Source organism: Passer domesticus, chromosome 7 (genome assembly GCF_036417665.1).
Source record: "Passer domesticus isolate bPasDom1 chromosome 7, bPasDom1.hap1, whole genome shotgun sequence".
Taxonomy (NCBI): domain Eukaryota; kingdom Metazoa; phylum Chordata; class Aves; order Passeriformes; family Passeridae; genus Passer; species Passer domesticus.
The window spans coordinates 61,673,526-61,690,314 of NC_087480.1; the positions used below are offsets into that span (position 1 = coordinate 61,673,526).

The 16,789-nt window shown below is 48.6% G+C and overlaps 1 protein-coding gene across 5 annotated transcripts; it reads right to left on the bottom strand.

The window, feature by feature from the left end:
• Positions 1–139: 139 nt before the first annotated feature.
• On the bottom strand, positions 140–15,768 carry SRSF11 (serine and arginine rich splicing factor 11). Of its 5 annotated transcripts, none has more exons than XM_064429197.1 (13): positions 15,702–15,768; positions 15,386–15,541; positions 11,339–11,472; positions 7,406–7,515; positions 6,164–6,256; positions 4,901–4,950; positions 4,473–4,600; positions 3,468–3,549; positions 3,085–3,216; positions 2,752–2,841; positions 2,132–2,227; positions 1,400–1,538; positions 140–1,296 (listed from the first exon to the last, which is right to left on the bottom strand). In XM_064429197.1, the coding sequence occupies exons 2-13, from the start codon at positions 15,511–15,513 to the stop codon at positions 1,102–1,104; spliced, it is 1,377 nt and encodes a 458-aa protein (XP_064285267.1). In that variant the 5' UTR covers positions 15,514–15,541; positions 15,702–15,768; the 3' UTR covers positions 140–1,101. The 5 variants fall into 5 exon arrangements, with proteins under 5 accessions (XP_064285267.1, XP_064285265.1, XP_064285266.1 ...); XM_064429195.1 differs by having other exon boundaries at positions 140–1,299; XM_064429196.1 differs by having other exon boundaries at positions 140–1,299; positions 15,386–15,538; positions 15,702–15,746.
• Between the last annotated feature and the right edge of the window lie 1,021 nt (positions 15,769–16,789).

The following is a 16,789-nucleotide window of genomic DNA, read 5'->3' on the forward strand; positions in this document are numbered from 1 at the left end:
AACCCATTTCCCCCCCAAAGGTAAAATAACTCCTTCTTCACTGTAACAGGGAGATGGACAAGTCCGCTGTAAGGAACCAGGTTAAGTTTGGTGCACCCAGCAGTGAAAATAAAACCCAGCAGTTTTCTAGGAAGAGGAGTTGAAGTTTCAGGGTTTTATTATCAAAGTTTTGTAAAACATTTTCCGAAACTGTACATCGACATGGCACAGACTGTCGGCTACTTTTGTCTCTTTACCTGCACAAAAGTAAAAGCTCTGGAGCTGCTGGAACTAAGGAACAGCTTTGGGTAACTACTCTGCAAATACCATGGGATCACCGAGTGCGGGAGGGAGGGAACGGCCGGGACAGGAACACAAATTTATCCGTTTGTACAACTTGAGATCAAGTAAAAAGTACATTATCAATGGACTTGCTTTAAAAACAGACCAAGGTCATTTTAAAATGCACTCCCTGCTGCAGCGGGTGAGCTCCTGAGCCCCCAGCCCTGGCTGAGGCTGCTCCCCCAACCCTCCCTCACTGGGCACGGCCAGGATTCCCCTTCCCGAGGTCAGACCACCCCAGCTCACCCTGGGTGGAGCTGAACAGTGGAGAGAGCCCTCAGGAAGGTCAGGGCACAGAACCCTGGGCAAAGCCAACCAAAACGCACCGGGAAACCAAACCCAAGCGAGCCCAGCACATGGCTCACAACCAGAACTCAAGCCAGGAGCACAAAGAGCTGGTGCGATCCAAGGCCGGCTCCGGGGTGCCCGGGAGGCCCCCGGCAGCTGCAGGACAGGAGGCTGTGCCACACTCCAGGGCATTCCCACAGGACAGGGGGGCCGTGCCACACTCCCCACACTGCTGGGACACTGCTGGGCCCTGCTGGCTCAGCCCGGGACACTCCGGAGGGAGGGAGGGAAGCAGGGAGGGAGGGAGGGAGGAGGGACCTGCAGCCTGGCCCGGCCCCAGCTGGGCCCCGGAGCAGGGGATCCCTGTCTCAAGCTTTGGGTGTGAGTTAGTATCGGGATGGACAGACCATGGAGAGCTCGGAGCTGGATACATCTAGGTTGAGGATTAACAAGTACAGCATAAAGGATCACACTGGAGGGGCTGTGGGCGGCTCAGTCGCTCATGTCCATGTCCTCCTCGTGGTGGTCGTCCCCGTTCACCTTGGACTCCCTGCCCGGATCCCCGCTGCCCTTCTCGGCTCCGGGCTCCTTCCCTTTGGGGGAGGGAGCATCCGCCGCCTTCTTCTCCTCCTTCTTCTCCTTCTCGCTGTCGTAGCCCTGTTCCTCCTCGTCGTAGTCCCTTGTGACCTGCTTTGCCAGGGAAAGGGACACGTTAGCACTTCCCTGTGGGCCGGCCCGGGGGGGATGTGGGGCAGGCCTGGGAGCAGCTCCAGGGCTTTTTGGAACATACTTTCACATCCTTGTCGCTCTCGGATTTCCGGTCTCGATCCTTCTCCTTGTCTTTGCTCTTCTTTTTCTTGCTCGTTGACCGCTCCCTCTCGTCTCTGCTCCTCTCCTTGTCTTTATCCTTCTTCTTTTCCTTTTTATGCCTATGAGGATCAGCAGGCAGAGGATGAGGCCTGTCCCCATCACCCCACTCCATGGCTGGAACTGTGTCCAGAGCATTACCCACACAAAACCCAAATGAAAATGGAAGAGGGCAAGTAGGGAACAGGCTCTGCTTCCAGGAAATACCCAAAATCCCAACTTCTTAACTCTGTCTCAAGGACAGCACCACAGAGCCAAGGCTGAGCAATGCTGTGGCAAACAGAACCATGGAATCTCCTGAGCTGAAGGGCCCCACAGGGATCATGGAGTCCAAATTCTGCACAGCACAAACAGCAGTGCTCCAGTGTTTTACAGAGGAGCACCTTGAGCTCCCCACCCTGGGACAGGGTCACAGAACACCCAGGCCACCCAAAATCAGCTGATTCCCACTGTGCAGAGCCAAAGGGACTGGGAATGGTGGCACATCCTACTCCTACCACCCCTGACCCCTGGAGCTCCCAGCCAACCCCAGAGCAGCTCCGCAAAAGCAGCCAAGATTCCCCCCCCACAGAATCCCCTGGGAGCCTCCCTGGAGGTCACCATTTGGGAATTTCCCACCCAGACACCATTCTTCCCAGCCAAGTGTTCCCCTGACCTTCTGGGTGATGGAGACCGGGACATTTTCCGTTTGGGAGACCGGGGCTTTTTCGGGGACCGCGTCCCGCTCCGGCTCCGCCGGCGCCGCCGTTCTCTGCAGGGAGACACAGGAGCTCTGGAAATCACTGCTTGTTTTTTCAAAGCTGCAAATGCATCCCTAACTCCAACCCTAGCCCTGCTCACAGGGTGCTAAAGAGTTGTTAAAACTGCAAGCTAAATTTGGAAGTTTTTTTTTTAAAAATGAAGCACTTTTGCCTGGATTTATTCCCTAAATCAGGAAGAGCTTGGCAGTGACCCTGGAGCATCAAATTCAGACACAGAGCAAGGAAAGCTGTTGTAAACCCAACGAATTTACCTCAAATACTGCAGGAAAATCAAGTATCTTACAGACACAGGTGGTACAGGTGCTGTTGGGCCTGTACCAGACACATCCTCATTGGAATCACAATCCAATGGGATCCAGGCACAGTCTGGGTGGGAAGGGACCTCAAAGCCCAGCTCCTTCTATGGGCAGGACACCTTCCACAGACCAGCTGCTCTACCACAAGAACATTTTTTTCTCTTTAATACTGATTGAAGTGCTGGGAACAGAGAGCAAGGAAAACCCCATTTCTGTACCTGCTTGTGCTTCTGGATCTTCTGGTTGTGCTGTAGCTTTTGGGGGGAGTTTTAGAACGTTTCTTTTCTTTCTCTTCCTTCTTTTTATCCCTTTTAGTAGAGAAGAGATCAAGTTTAAGTAAATTTCAAACAGCACATCCTGATCTGCTGTGCAGGGAAAGGGATGCAGAGCTGGGAGGGGCAGGGCTGGCTCCCCAGGCTGAGCCCCCCAGGAGCTCCAGCCCCTCTCTGAAGTGAGGGCCCAGAGCTGGACACAGCCCAGGGGGCCCCAGCAGGGCCAGCACAGGGGACAATCCCTGCCCTGCTCAGGACTGCACTCCCTGCAGTCATCACCTGGTTTTGGATGTGCTCCGAGACCTCCTGCTCCTCTCTCTGGAGTGAGATCTCCTTCTCCTGGGACTTTTGGATCGCCTCCTGCTTCTGGATTTGGAATGGGATCTTCTCCTTGATCTGCTCCTGGAGCGTCTGCCAGGGAGACACCAACATGGAGTCAGAGGAAGGACACCTGGGACTGCTCCCAGCCCAGCTCTCAGGGCTGGGAACCCCCCAAACCCAGCCAAAGCCTCCAGCCACAGCCCGGCCTGCCCAGGAGCTCTGCACGCTGAAAGGTCCGTAAAGCTTTGGAGCCCGACATCACACCCAAGCTCCTCCCAAGAATGATTTCTGCAGGAATTGTTCTTGCTGTGGGAGCTGTTTCTAAGGAATTGCTCAGTCACCTGTGTCTGGATGAGGAAGGTGTCCTCCTCCTCCTCGAGCGCGACCTCGACCTCGAATGTCTTCGTTTTTCATCTTTTTTGTCTGAAAAAGGAAAAGCAGAATAAAAATCAATGTTTTAATGTTCAAAATGATTTTACAAAGGAAAGGACATGGAGCTTCACGTAATTTATATAAATCAACCTAATTTTTCCATTTGACATGAAGGCTCATCTATAATTTTCTTCACAAGAAGACAAAAAGAACCAACAGAAGACAGGGACATGTTTGTGACATAAAAGTTTTATGCAAAACTGGACAAGTCAAAATTGAGAAAAAAACCCTTAATTTAAGTCAGTGAAAAGCTGATGGCTGCAGGGCAATGGAAAATCCTGTGAAAATCCCAGAATCTGCTATTTCCTGTGGGGCTGAAGAACCTGTCAAATGATTGTTTTGAATCTCCCACAAAAAAGCCTCAAGCTAAGCAAGAACAGGAGCTCTGTTCCTTCCTAGAAGTCATCAGGCTGCAGAACTGATGAATATTCTGTATTTCCAGTGTTCAGGTTTCTGCCCCTCAGATTTGGTGGCTCTGACATTTGTGAGAGCGGCTGGAGCTTGTTCTAAAATCAAACGGCTGAAAGAAGCTCCAAAAAAGAGAATTATTTACAAACCTGCCCAGATCAGGAATGAAGATAATGGAAAGCATCCCTGAGAAGCATCAGCAGGGTGCCAAGTGGTGAGGCCAGGAAATCCACATTCCCTTGGAATTTGAGACAGCAGCAGAACTTCCCTCAGGGAAGCCTGAGTGTTTTACAGCCCTCAAATCAGTGAATTTTGGGAAAATCAGTGGATTAATTCCAGCCCATTTCTGCAGGACACACGGAGCATCCACTGCAGGATGATTAAAAACCTAATAAAGGAATTCTCTGCACAGGCATGAGGGCAGGGCTCTGCAGACCATCAGCTTTGATCAGGTGCTGTGTCCAGCCCCATGCTGGCTGGAATGGCTCATTCCAGGCTGGAATTACCTGGCTCTATAGCAGCAGAGATTAAGGACTGTGCTTCTCGGACTCTCTTCATGGCCTCTTCTATTTCTTTACTGGAGGTATCTGATTTCAGACTGGGGGACACGAGACCTGCAGCCACATGGTTCAACCTGGGCAACACAAAATGCCAAAATTCAGGACTCCCAGGATACAGGTCTGCATTGTCAGACTCAGCCAGTTCCCAGGGTCAGGGAATCCTGGAATGGTTTTGGCTTGGAGGGACACCAAGCCCATCTCATCCCACCCCCTGCCAAGGGCAGGGAACCTTCCCTAGCCCAGGGTGCTCCAAGGCCCTTCCAAGCACGGACTGGGCACTGAATCCCCATGGATATTCCCATGGAATCCCCAAGGATATTCCCATTAAATCCCCCAGCAGTGGAGTACAAGGGTTTGGGAACACTGGTGCTTACTTTGGATCCACTGTGCTCATCAGTTTTAGGAGCTGATCTGCTGCGAGAGACTGAGAGGGAAAAACAAAGTTAGAAGCAGGCTGGGAGATGTGAGAGCTCCAGAACCTTCCTTGGAATGTCCCCTGGAAGTTTTCCCAGCTGGAAAAGGAGAGCAGAACACCCCCCAGCAAAGAGGAAAGGCCACACTGGGCTGCTGGGAGGGTGTGAACATCCCACACTGGGGATTTATTTTCCACAGCAGCCAAAGCCAGCCCTGCCTGGGCAGGATCAGGGATAAAACCACAAATGGATAAAACCACAAATGGATAAAAATACCAACAGACAAAAATACACTGCTGGGGTGTGTTTATCATGAGGTACTGGTAACTTTTTGTGCACAGGTTATTTCTGTCACTGCAAGAGAACAGAGCCCTCTCTAAGCTGTCTGTCCACTGAAGACCTCAAGGCCAACTTACAAACATCTAAATATTCCATGACAAAATGAATTTTACAGCTCTTAGGATAATCCAGGTATTATTATGATCAGACATCTCCTGCACAAATGGGGTATTAAGAAAAAAATGCTTAATCCTCATTTTTTTTACAATGAACCCCAACTTTCATTTATGAAATGCTTCTTACAATCTGATGGTTTAATGTACAAAAATCCTCTATAACCCCAAACGTACTTTTTCCTAATTTGCCTTTAAAATTTTTTTTATTTGTTATTTAATTTTCACATCATTTGCTTGTTCTTCCACATGGGAATACATAAAAAATTTAAGTGATGGCAGTAGCAATGCATTAAATTACTGCTGCTTCTTCTTGCTGCACAAAAGTGTTTTGTTCTTACCTCTTAAATATTTCATCTATATAGATATGAGCAATATATTTATATTGATATATTTTTATTGATACAAATATATTCAATATTCTAGTACTTAGCACTTAAAAGCCTTTTTTGTTCAGCTGTAACAAACTAATGAAGCTTCCTCACATTTTTGACACCTACAAAATTAAAAAGTCAAAACTACTTTTTATTTGAAGAACAAGGCAGGTTCCTGGCCTGATGATGACACATATCTGAAACATTTAATTGCTATTCACAAATTATTCCTTAGCCCCTTCCAACATTTAATTTGATATTCAAGCAGATATTTTTTATTCCAAACAGAAACCAACCCCTGGAGTTCCCAGGCAGTGGCTGTGAAGTGATCCAAATGAAAACCACTCCTAGACAGGAAAAAGGGGGGCAATAAAGGACATTTTGGAATGAGGACGTACCTGGGAGTTCAGGTTTGCTCCAGGAAGCCCAAGAGCAGCAAGGGCAGGGTCGAGAGCAGGAGCTCCTAAAGCAGCTAAAGGGACAGCACCAATCTGTGGCAGAGACAGCAGTTAGGGCACAGGCAGGGACAAAAATCAGCCAGGGACATCACTGGGCAGGGGAAATAAAGGTGAAGGAGTAAAGCATTCCAGCAAATTGAAGGGATAGTTAAAAATGAAGTTATTTTCCAGTGCTAAAATGGAAATTCATTCCAAGTTTTTGAGGCTATTGCCCCATTTCTAATTCATTTTAGGGTTGAGATGGCCATGGTTTATGTTGAAAGGCAATTTAACAATACTGCATCCCTGTAAACGTCTCCAGTTTGGTTAAAAAGCTACTGGGAGAGCAGAAGGCTCCCTAAAGCAGCTCATTTTGGGCCATTTCACATGAGGTGACTGAGCCAGACACGCAGACCCATCACACACTGCCAAGATGTGCTGAACACATCCCACCAGAGGGCTGGGAGCAGCCTGGCCTCAGGGACACAGCTGCAACTCAGCTGGCCCAACATCCATTTCCAGGACTCATATGCACAGGTTGTCAGTGAGTGCAATCTTTTGGGTTGTATTTGGTCCTTCCAACCCCTCCCCTGGGTTTCAGAGGTTAAATTCAGGCTCTTCCCTCCTGAGCAGCTCCATGGCCAGGGGTCCTTCAGCTGAGCAGGAGCTGGGCAGGGTTTGAGGAGAGCAGAATTGATGAGGCTCCATCATGATTAATTGGCCTCCTGCACTTTGATTCTGTGCCCTGTTAAGAGCTGGGCTGTGACTCCAGCTTCTCCCACAATGTGCAATTCTCACTGTTCATCTTCCACATGAATTCCTGTGGGTTCACACAACCAGGCTCCAATTTTCCCCTCAGCTGGAGGATTAATGGAGGGAATCTCACAGTGTGGCAGCTCCTTGGACTTGAGGAATTTAAAATCTGTGAGACCTCTAGTGCTTGTCACATCTGTAAAGCACAGCAGGTGAGAGGGGTGGGAGGCACAGACAGGGCCCTGAGAAACCAGGGAATAAGGAAGTAAGGGGAAATGAGGATATTCCATCTAACAGCTTGTCACTGTCGTGCCCCAATTCCCATCAGAGCTGTCCCAATCCATCGGGGTCGATTAACCACTCTAGGAATTGGAATCAGTTTCAGTCCTGAAAGAAAGAGCAGGAATGAAGTGGGAATGCAGCAGGAGACACGCGGGGTTCCCAGCCTACCTGAGAGAGAGGGTTGGGAGTGGGCAGCAGGCCACCCCCGGGCAGCAGCCCTGCCACGGCATTAGCTGGTGCCAAGAGAGACAAAGCCTTAGTCTCATCAGGAATGACTCCTGCAGGGAAACAGCCTGGCATTAGAGTGCATCCCAGCCCAGAGGCACCAAATACACAAATACACCCAGCAAAGTCTCCCTGATACACCACCTGAGTTTGTTGAAAGTACTTATGTTGGCTAAAATACAAAGCTTGATGGCTATTAATATTTAGCATTAACTTTTCTGGTCAGAATGCAACTTCAATGGGTGACAATTTGACTGTTCCTTTTTCTCTACAAAAGGTTAAGTTTCTAGAGCAAAAAAATAGCACAATACACACTACTTTGTTGTTAACACTGCCAAGGTTTCATCACCTGTACTCGATTTTTAAGTCATGAACCAAACGTAAGCAAGCACAGTCGGTTCTCCAGGGGTGAGAGTGCTCTCAACTTTCAAAAGCTGTTTTATGAACAACGACTCGTGTCGGCTGCTTCACTACAAAGCACACAGAAAAATCAAGATACACAAGACAAAAAAAGTTGGATTTAGGGGTTAATAATATGGTACAGTTCACTATGTTTTCTTTTACACCTACCATACAAATTTTGGCAAACTTAAAGAGGAGGGATGGGTGTTTTGGGTAGGGCTTTTGCTGACGTGTCACATGGAATGCGGTCCCTGCGGCTCTCCGGGAATGCTGGGGGTGTGTCTGTGGCTGGGATACACACAGGGATGCTGGCACATTCCTTACCTGTGCAGTAAAATGCTTTTGTTCCAATATGTGCCAGCTTAGAGCACCAACAATGCTGCTGCCACCTGCCGTGGCACAGGGGACTCGTGGCCCAAAGTCTTGCAGGCAGCTAAGCCCAGGGCTTCCTGCTCTGCCTGCTCTGCACACAGAGTGCTCAGGGCCCTCCTAGCAAACAGTTGTGGAGGGAGTTTTACTCTATCCAACAGCAAAAGCCCTATACAGGTGGATTAATTTGTTAATGTGCCCAAGCCCCCAGAATGAGAGTTCAATAAAACAATTTTACTATATAGTTGCAAATACCAGTAGTGTTTCTGTAATACATATTAAGAAACTGCATCTCATCATAAAACATACAATATGTACAGGGCACTTAAGAGAAACTGGATAAGCTGCAGAAGAAAACTGTTGGGTGGTATTTTCAGCAGGGCCTGGTATATAGTTCAGGCTGAACCAGGGAAAAGAACTGTAAAACACAACAACAAAAAAGAAAAACCACTGTTAAATAAAGGTAATGGTTCCTCCCACCTATACTGAGAAGTGCCGATAATCTACACAAATGTACAATACACAGCACTGATATCTGGCTCGTGGCACTGAGCTGGCAGCACTTTAGATACCCAAAGTTATGGAGGGACAGGGAAAAAGGTCATGGAGGCAAAGGGCAGGAATGCATAAATATATCAACATACCTACAGAGAGATTATGGGGTCATTTGGCATGCAAAATTATGTCTCAAGAGGATATTTATCAATTACAGCTAAACATTTCAAATTAGTGCAACTACAACATTTCTGGCATCTAAATACAAATCCTCAGACTTAGCTCGAGACACCTCACAGAAGATCTGCATCCATTAAAAAAAATTCATGCATCTGATCCTCTAATTGTTTCTTTTAAAAGTATTTAAATAAACTACAATTTAAAAAAAGCAATGAGGCCCCTCACCAGTTAATTTTCATGCTTCAAGAGCTTTTTTTACTGCTGCTTTGTTAGAACCATGAAATACTGCATGAATGTGTAGAAATGAAAGAAAAAGAAACAGACAAAAGAAACAAACATTAACCAAAGAACCTAAACACCCCCCCCAGCCATCTTTAACCTTAAGAGTTCCTTCCAAATCCAGGAATTAGCCCAGAGAAAATGACAAATACTAAACCTTACCGTAGCCTTTGTGTATAGTTCTATAACACAAAGCAACAGCCAACACCAAAGTGTCTGTGTGAGCTAAAACTTGGGACGGGGGGGAATTATTGCACTAAACAGATAATAAACATTTGCTTTAGTGACAGGCAATAATCACACAGGTTCATTAGCACAGCAGAAATCAGAGACGAGGGCCCCACTCAGCACAGGCCTGGCTTTAAGCACATCAGCAGTGGCACTGTGGGCTGGGGAAATGCTGCTCCTGGTTGAACCGGGACCCTGGCAGGCTGAATTTTGGGGAAACTACTCCAGCACAGGGACAGAAGCATGGGATTATCAACCCAGGGGCAGTACTTTATTGGCTGAACATCTCTCTTATGATGTGCCAAGGCCATTCAATTCTGAACTGTTAGACAACACAAGGTACAGCCCAGGAGTGACTCCTGAACAGGCCCAGGAAAACATTCTGCTTTAACAATTGGATTTTCTGAAGCCCAGCTGCTGGGCAGGTTTCTCTGTGTGCCAGGCTTATCCACAGTGGGCAAAGTGAGACTGACAAAGAGAAAAGTGGGTTTATCCTTGTAGGAAGAGTTAAACACTGGCATTATCCCCACGGGCCTTGGGGAAGATTCCAGCACAATCTCACTGGACTGGTGCTGTGTTTAACAGCCACACAGGGACAAGAAGCTCTCAGCTCTGCTGCTCTCAAGCAGGGGCTGCAGGAGCAGTAACTCCATTGCAGAAGGGGTTCTGTGCCCTCAGGGAGCAGCAGGGCTCAGTCAGAGGGCACACTCCTACACTCCAGGAATTAGGCTGGACATCTTTTAAGTTTTGTATCTTTTACGCTTAAGGAATACAGAGATAAGATAAGACAGTCCCCAGGCCTCAAGAGACAGCTCCAGCATGACAGATTACAGGTGTGACCCCAGGCCATGTACCCAACTTAGCACTGTAGTATGACTTAATCTGCAAGATTTCATTCAATTCAACCTTTCCCAGAAGTAAATCAAGAAATGCACAAGTACAATGGAAATCAGTTACTTCTAAAGCAAGTCTAGAAGAGTTTAATAAGACTTCTGTAAGAAGAGGTGTCTTCTCAGCACTTTGCTTTTAAGGTAAGTTCCAAAAACCCTGCTCATTGCCTTTCAAATTACTGTAACACCCTAAAATGTAAAAATAAAAAGAAGAAGAGAAAATGTAGTTAACAAGTGGTTACACCAGGAAAACACTTGGGGACTTGAGTGCTTGCTGGCCTTTAGTTAATGGCTAGAATCCCCTGTAGCTGCAGAGGACCCACTGTTTTTCAGTCATCTGGAAGGGCTTTGCATTTGCCTTCTCCACTACAAAAATCACACACACAAATAACAGAGAGAAGAGTTTATTATTTAGTGAAATTCTATTAAATATATCAAGGATGAACAAGAAAACTTGGAATTAAAAACTAGGACCAGTGCCCATGTGGCACCTCTTGGAAGTTGTCACTTTTGAGTTAAACCGTAATTATTCAAACCCTTGGTATACTGGACTCCACAAGGAGAGTGAGGGCCTTTTTTTGGGGATGTTCCCAAATAAATGCAGTGGCAGCACAGCCCAAAGGAATGTTCATTCCTCTCCCATGCACTCTCAGGGAGGGAGAAACCGTTCTCATGAAGAGAGTGAGAGTGGCAAACAATCATTAAGGTAAAATTTCCTTAAAATATTGACCTGATTGCATTACAATCTGTTTGGGAAAATGTCTCACGGAGACTGACACGGAGCAAAATTGGCATAGAATTCTGCCTAAAATGTTCTTATTCTACACTTCAAGACACACAAAACTTTCCACTTCGATTTGGTGTCACTGTGGAAACAAAGTGACCAAATGCAGGGGCCAAAGGCAATATACCAAGGGTTTCAGAATGGCAATCTGACGTGTTTGACATAGGACTACTGTTAAAATCTGTGCACTAGACAGGAACCAACCACCACCCAAAGGTGGCCCCGTAGAACACCAAACAAGTTACAAACCTTCAGCATAGGGAACGACTATGAGGGCTCTGTCAACGAACACAGTGTTTGTCAGGTGCTGGGCCACCACGGCCGAGTCGGGGTCGTGGAACTTTACAAAGCACACGCGCGACGACACCGGCAAGGGGGAGTCACTGCAAGAGAAGAGGCAGCACTCAGGGACAGCAGGGACAGTGCCCACCCCCCCCGGAATCACAGCAGCCCCACAGCCCCTCGCCTGGAGCTGCACGTGAGCTCTGTGAGCTCTGCCATCGCTCGGAGCTCTGTTATGCACAATGAGTCCGTCAGCGCTCCCCTAAATGCAAATTCCGCCCTGGCTGGGAGGAAAGCTCGGCTGAAAAAGGAGAAAAGTGAGCAATTCTGTCTCAGTTAAACCTGTGGTGTCACGCTCACTGCTTCAGGCCCCAGATGACTGATTAAGGTAAATTGTGAAACAGAGGGTGATGATTAAAGGATCCTCGTGACTCGGGACAAGGGCACATAGGGGCAGGGTGTGGGGTGAAGGCCTTGACCTGACAGAGGGCAGGGATGGGATATTGGGAAGGATTTCCTGGCTGGGAAGGGGCTGAGGCCCTGGAATAGAACGCCCAGAGAAGCTGTGGCTGCCCCTGGATCCCTGCAGTGCCCAAGGCCAGGTGGGAGCAGCCTGGGACAGTGGAAGGTGTTCCTGCCATGGCAGGGGGGCACTGGATGAGCTCTAAGGTCACTCCCAACCCAACCCAGTCTGGGATTCTGTTTTATTCATCAACCCAATTCTATCCCAGCTTCTAGACTGAACTTCACCGTGCTCCCACATCCTGAGGAATGCCCAGTGCTGAGCTCCTGCCTGTCTTCAGCAGGGAAGAGCAAACACAAGGAAAGGTAAGGAGCTCTGGGAGGAATGAAAAGCTGAGCACAGTAAAACAGACCTCTCTCCAAGGCAGGCCTGTGTCTGTCAACCTACAAACCCAAAACTAAGAAGTTTTGAGCCACTTCGAAGAAAAACCAACCAGAAATATCCACTTCCTATAACAGGAAAGAATGGTAGAACTACAGCTGTAACTTCCCTAAAACCAAATCAAACTGAAAAAAACAGGTGCAGTCAACCCAGGCATGGTCCAGGATGGGTTTTAAGAGCCCCCCCCGTCCTGAAAGTGGGGCAGATTTGGGGGTAACTGGATGTAAAGTGAAAGACAGGAAGGAAAATTCTTCTGCAGACAGAACTGTGGGACAGAGGAGTTGAAAGCTGCCTCCAGAAGGCCCAGGCAGGGAGTGGAAGCAGCAGCAAATCCTAAATCCCTTGTTCTGCGCCAGGCCAGGGGTCCAGATCAGCCTGGGGAGCTCTGAAAACATCACTGATCCTGACAAAAAGCTGCTTTTCCTACCTGGATTCCCAGCCCAACCCCAAAACACGTGACTTCAAAGGCACCCCAGCTCCAGAGCAGTTTGATGTGGGCTGCTGAGGCTGATCAAGCCTTTCAGCACTGGGGGCTGTCAGAATTCAGGAGCAGCTCCGACACGAGCAGACAGATCCAGGGTCTATTTTGGGCACTGCAAATGCCAAAAGCTCCCTCACCTTCAGCCCCACTGGGCCCAACACACACAACTGCCCCCAGTGCCAGTCACACCACTCTTCAATAACCTTACATTTCACCTGGTGTGGAAAACTAAATTGCAGCCAGCACGTTGCAGCTTCTGAAACATTAAAATTAGAAACAGCCACTTGCTCCCACAGCTTGCAGACTGAATAAATTGGGAAATAACTGCAGTGACAAATGAGAAAAAAAATTGAATCTGTTGGCTCTTTTGTGCACAGGAATCCATAGCAGCTTGCCAAAATGGTGCCTTTTTTAGCCCTTAAGTAATAATTAATAATAAGAAATAATGAGAAATTAAAACATAATAACACATAAACCCAAAGAAGTGTTTGTAGAAGGTGTTTAACAAAATCACAGTAAGATTGTAAAGGAAAGCAAATCAAGGGTTGATGGCAGACCTGAAGGAGTTCCTAAACTAAATTGTATAAAAATTACAGAATTGCAGAAATGCAGCCCAGTATTGTGAGGCATTTTTAAAATGCCACTGATAACAAAGGAATGTGAAGCAGAGCAGATCCTATTGACTCCTCAGCAGATCCTGTTTACAGCCAGGAGTGCCACTGGGAATGCTTTGGGGTGGCTGAGCTTTCTCCCAAAATAATGAACCTAAAATAACAACTGAAAATGTGTTAGGCAACGCTTCTGCAGCCTGACATTTAATTTACATCTGTGTATTGCACTTTTAAAAATGGTATTTCCACTCACTCTCAAATCCAAGCTGGGCGAAATTCAACAAGAACTGGATGTTCCCAACAGCTCCCAAAAAAGCCCCCATCCATCATTATTCTAATTCACCCAAGACTGGAGCATTGAGGAATTGTCTCTCAGCCACTGGAATGCTGGGACACACAAGGATTTCCTGGGGCTGCAATACAGGAAACTCAGAAATCCTCTCCCTCCACTTTCCACTCTGGATGGAGTTTTATGGAATATAACAAAGATGAGAACCAGGCAATGGAGTTGGGGAAAAGCAGGAGGAGGAGGGGGAGGAAAATTGGAAGAAGTCCCAGAGCTGGCTGTGCATTAAAGGTGCAGCTGAGGTGTACAATAAACGGGAAACGGGGGATTAAATAAACTGGGAAAAGGAGGTGGATGAGGGGAGAGGGGAAAAAACAGGAATTGAGAGGAGCTCAGGAAGTTACATGTGTTCTGGCCAGAGTGACACAGATCAAACAAGGAGGTGGAGCAAAGGAAATGGGATTGGCTCCTCAAACACCACAGGCAAGGGAGAATGCCAGCAGGATCCAGAAGGGAATCCAGATTAGGGGGAGAATTCACAGGTTATGATTTATATCCCACACCCCTCCACAATGGATGGGCAGGGAGAAGTCAGGAGCAGGAATCTGAGGGAGAAGGAGCAGAAAGAGAACGTGGCACTAATAAAAATGTCCCCATTTTGGGGTGAAGGGGAACCGGGAGCCCTGAAGAGACCCAGAGCAGATTCCCATCAGCACAGGGAAAACCCCCTGGGGCTGAGCTCCTCACAGGAGGAAGGGACACCAAGGCACTGCAGCAACCCCTCAACAGATGAGTTAATGTGTACCTAAAGCTACAAAGTTTCAGAGACCAATCACCTCCAACAACTGCCCTAAAAGATGAGACTGAGAGTTCAGACACAGGGCAGGAAAGGACTGCCCTGCCACAGGGGAGCTCCTGCCGTGTGAGTTACCCAGCTGGGAACAAGAAACCTCCTCTGGAACTCTTTTTGCTCTGTGCCAGCAGGGATGGAAGCCCCAGTGAGGAAAAACAAACATTCTGCTGGACTTTTTTCCCCTAAAATAAGAAATCCAAGTGATTCTGGGTATTACAAATAATTGATTGTTTGATTAATCTTCAACGCGGCAGAAAGAAAACCCTTAATTTATATAATGAATATGCAAAACAACAACATGTAATGACAGCAGGCTCTGTAAATTAAACTGAAACTGTTAGCATTGCTAACACCCAGGTTTTATATTGCATCAGAAAGGATTCTGAAAGCACTGCTTAAGTTCATTAGAACTTAATTGCAAGTGAATATATAAAAACTATCTTTTTTTGTGTGTGTGGCTATTTTTAAATTGTAAGGGTAGCTGAAACTTTCTTTTCAGTTATATACACACTTGAAACGTGCATTATTTGTTTTAATTTGCACAGAACTCTCTGCAATATGTGCAACTGCCAAATGCGTATTTGTTAGCAGCTTCCTTTCTGCTCAGCGCGGAGGGAACACAAACATTAAAAGCGTGTTTTTTGTACACTAGCAAAAAAAAAAAATCTTCGTAACAAACGCGTCAATCCCCGCCTAGAGAAGGCCCAGCCGCACCAGCCGGGACAAACAGGTCCCGCGGAGAAGCGCGCGGCCCCACGCCCCGCAGCGATCCCCGTGACCGAGCGGGGCCGCCCCCGGCGCGGCGCGGCGATCACGGCAGCGGGGGCGGCCGGGCCGGGCCGGGCCGGGCCAAAGGGGGAGGGCCGGGCCCGCACTCACTCGGGGGGGAAGAGGCGCAGCTCCTCGATCTTGCCCAGGAAGCCGAAGAGGGTCCGCATCTGCTCCGAGCTGGCGCTGGGCGAGACGTTGGTGACCTGGATCACGTCGGTGCCGCTGCTGGAGGCCATCGCGCCGCCGCCCGCTCCGCCGCTGCTGCTGCGGCACACACAGCGCGGGCCGGGTGAGGCGCGGCCGGGCCGCTGCGCTCCGCCGCCCCCCCGGCCCGGTTGGCCCAGCCCGGCCCGGCCCGGTTCGGTTCGGTTCGGCCCGGTTCCCCCCGGCCCGGCTCCCCCCGGCCCCGCGCGCGCCGCCTCACCAGCCTGCCCGGGCCGCAGTATCCCACGGTGCACCGCGCCGCGCCTGCGCGCGCCCGCGCGGGGACCCGCCGCGCATGCGCCGCGCCGCGGGGAGGCCCGTGCGCGCGGAGGGTGCGCGCTCAGCCCCCCCCCCCCCCCCATCCCCGTCCCCGCGCGCGGGAAAGCGCTGAGGGGGCTCTGAGGGGCCGCGATCGCCTCAGCAAACCCTCACAAAATCCCCGTCATGCCTAGGGATTCTGGCCTCTCTGTGTCTCTCTGTTTGTGATCCTGTTATGAATAAAAAGTTATCTCTGTTTTTTTTTTTTTTTTAAGGTTGCAGAGTTAAAACAAGTTGGAGCAGTTGCTGTTAAGTTAGCTTCATTGTTAAAGAGTTCTTCAATTACCTGTTAATAGTTGGTGACTAACCATTGTACCCCCGATGCTTGCCAGGGACCTGCAGGTACCAGGAGAATGGGAGTGGTATGCAGATGAGAAATGCATTGCACCAAATTTTGCAGTTTTCCAGGAAAACCCCTAAAAATAACGAGCCAACATAGAACTAGGGGACCTAAGTGATGTCTAAGGATGGGAGCGTAGTCCAGTGCCTGCTTGGTTCCTTTTTACTTCTCACCCTAACCTCAAAGATGTTGACTAGAGAGAGGAGCCGAGATATTGGCCTGAAAAGCAGGAATCTGCTAATCTCCCGTGAGGACGGAATCCCCAGCTCTGCCTGCAGACCAGCGGACAAAGGCTCGTCGATTTCTCCCCACCTGAGCTGATTCTTCTTAATAAAGGCATTAAAAAGGAGAAAGATCTCCTGCCCATTTTATTTCAATCCTGCAGGTCTTTAGTGCTTAACTCCAAACTCCGTGTGCGATGGTAATTCGCATTTTGGTCAGACACAATTCCTCTCCAGGCCTGGCAGTCCGGGGCTCCTCACGGCCTCAGGCCCCAGAGATGGAAACAAAAGGGACTTGGGGGGGAGCAAACTTGGGGTAAATGACTTGGGGTAATTACCTGAAGCTGTAATTGGAGGATTAACCCCCAATATGCAAATAAACCAAACTTACGAAACTCTGAAAATCCATGACCCATCATCCATTTTTGG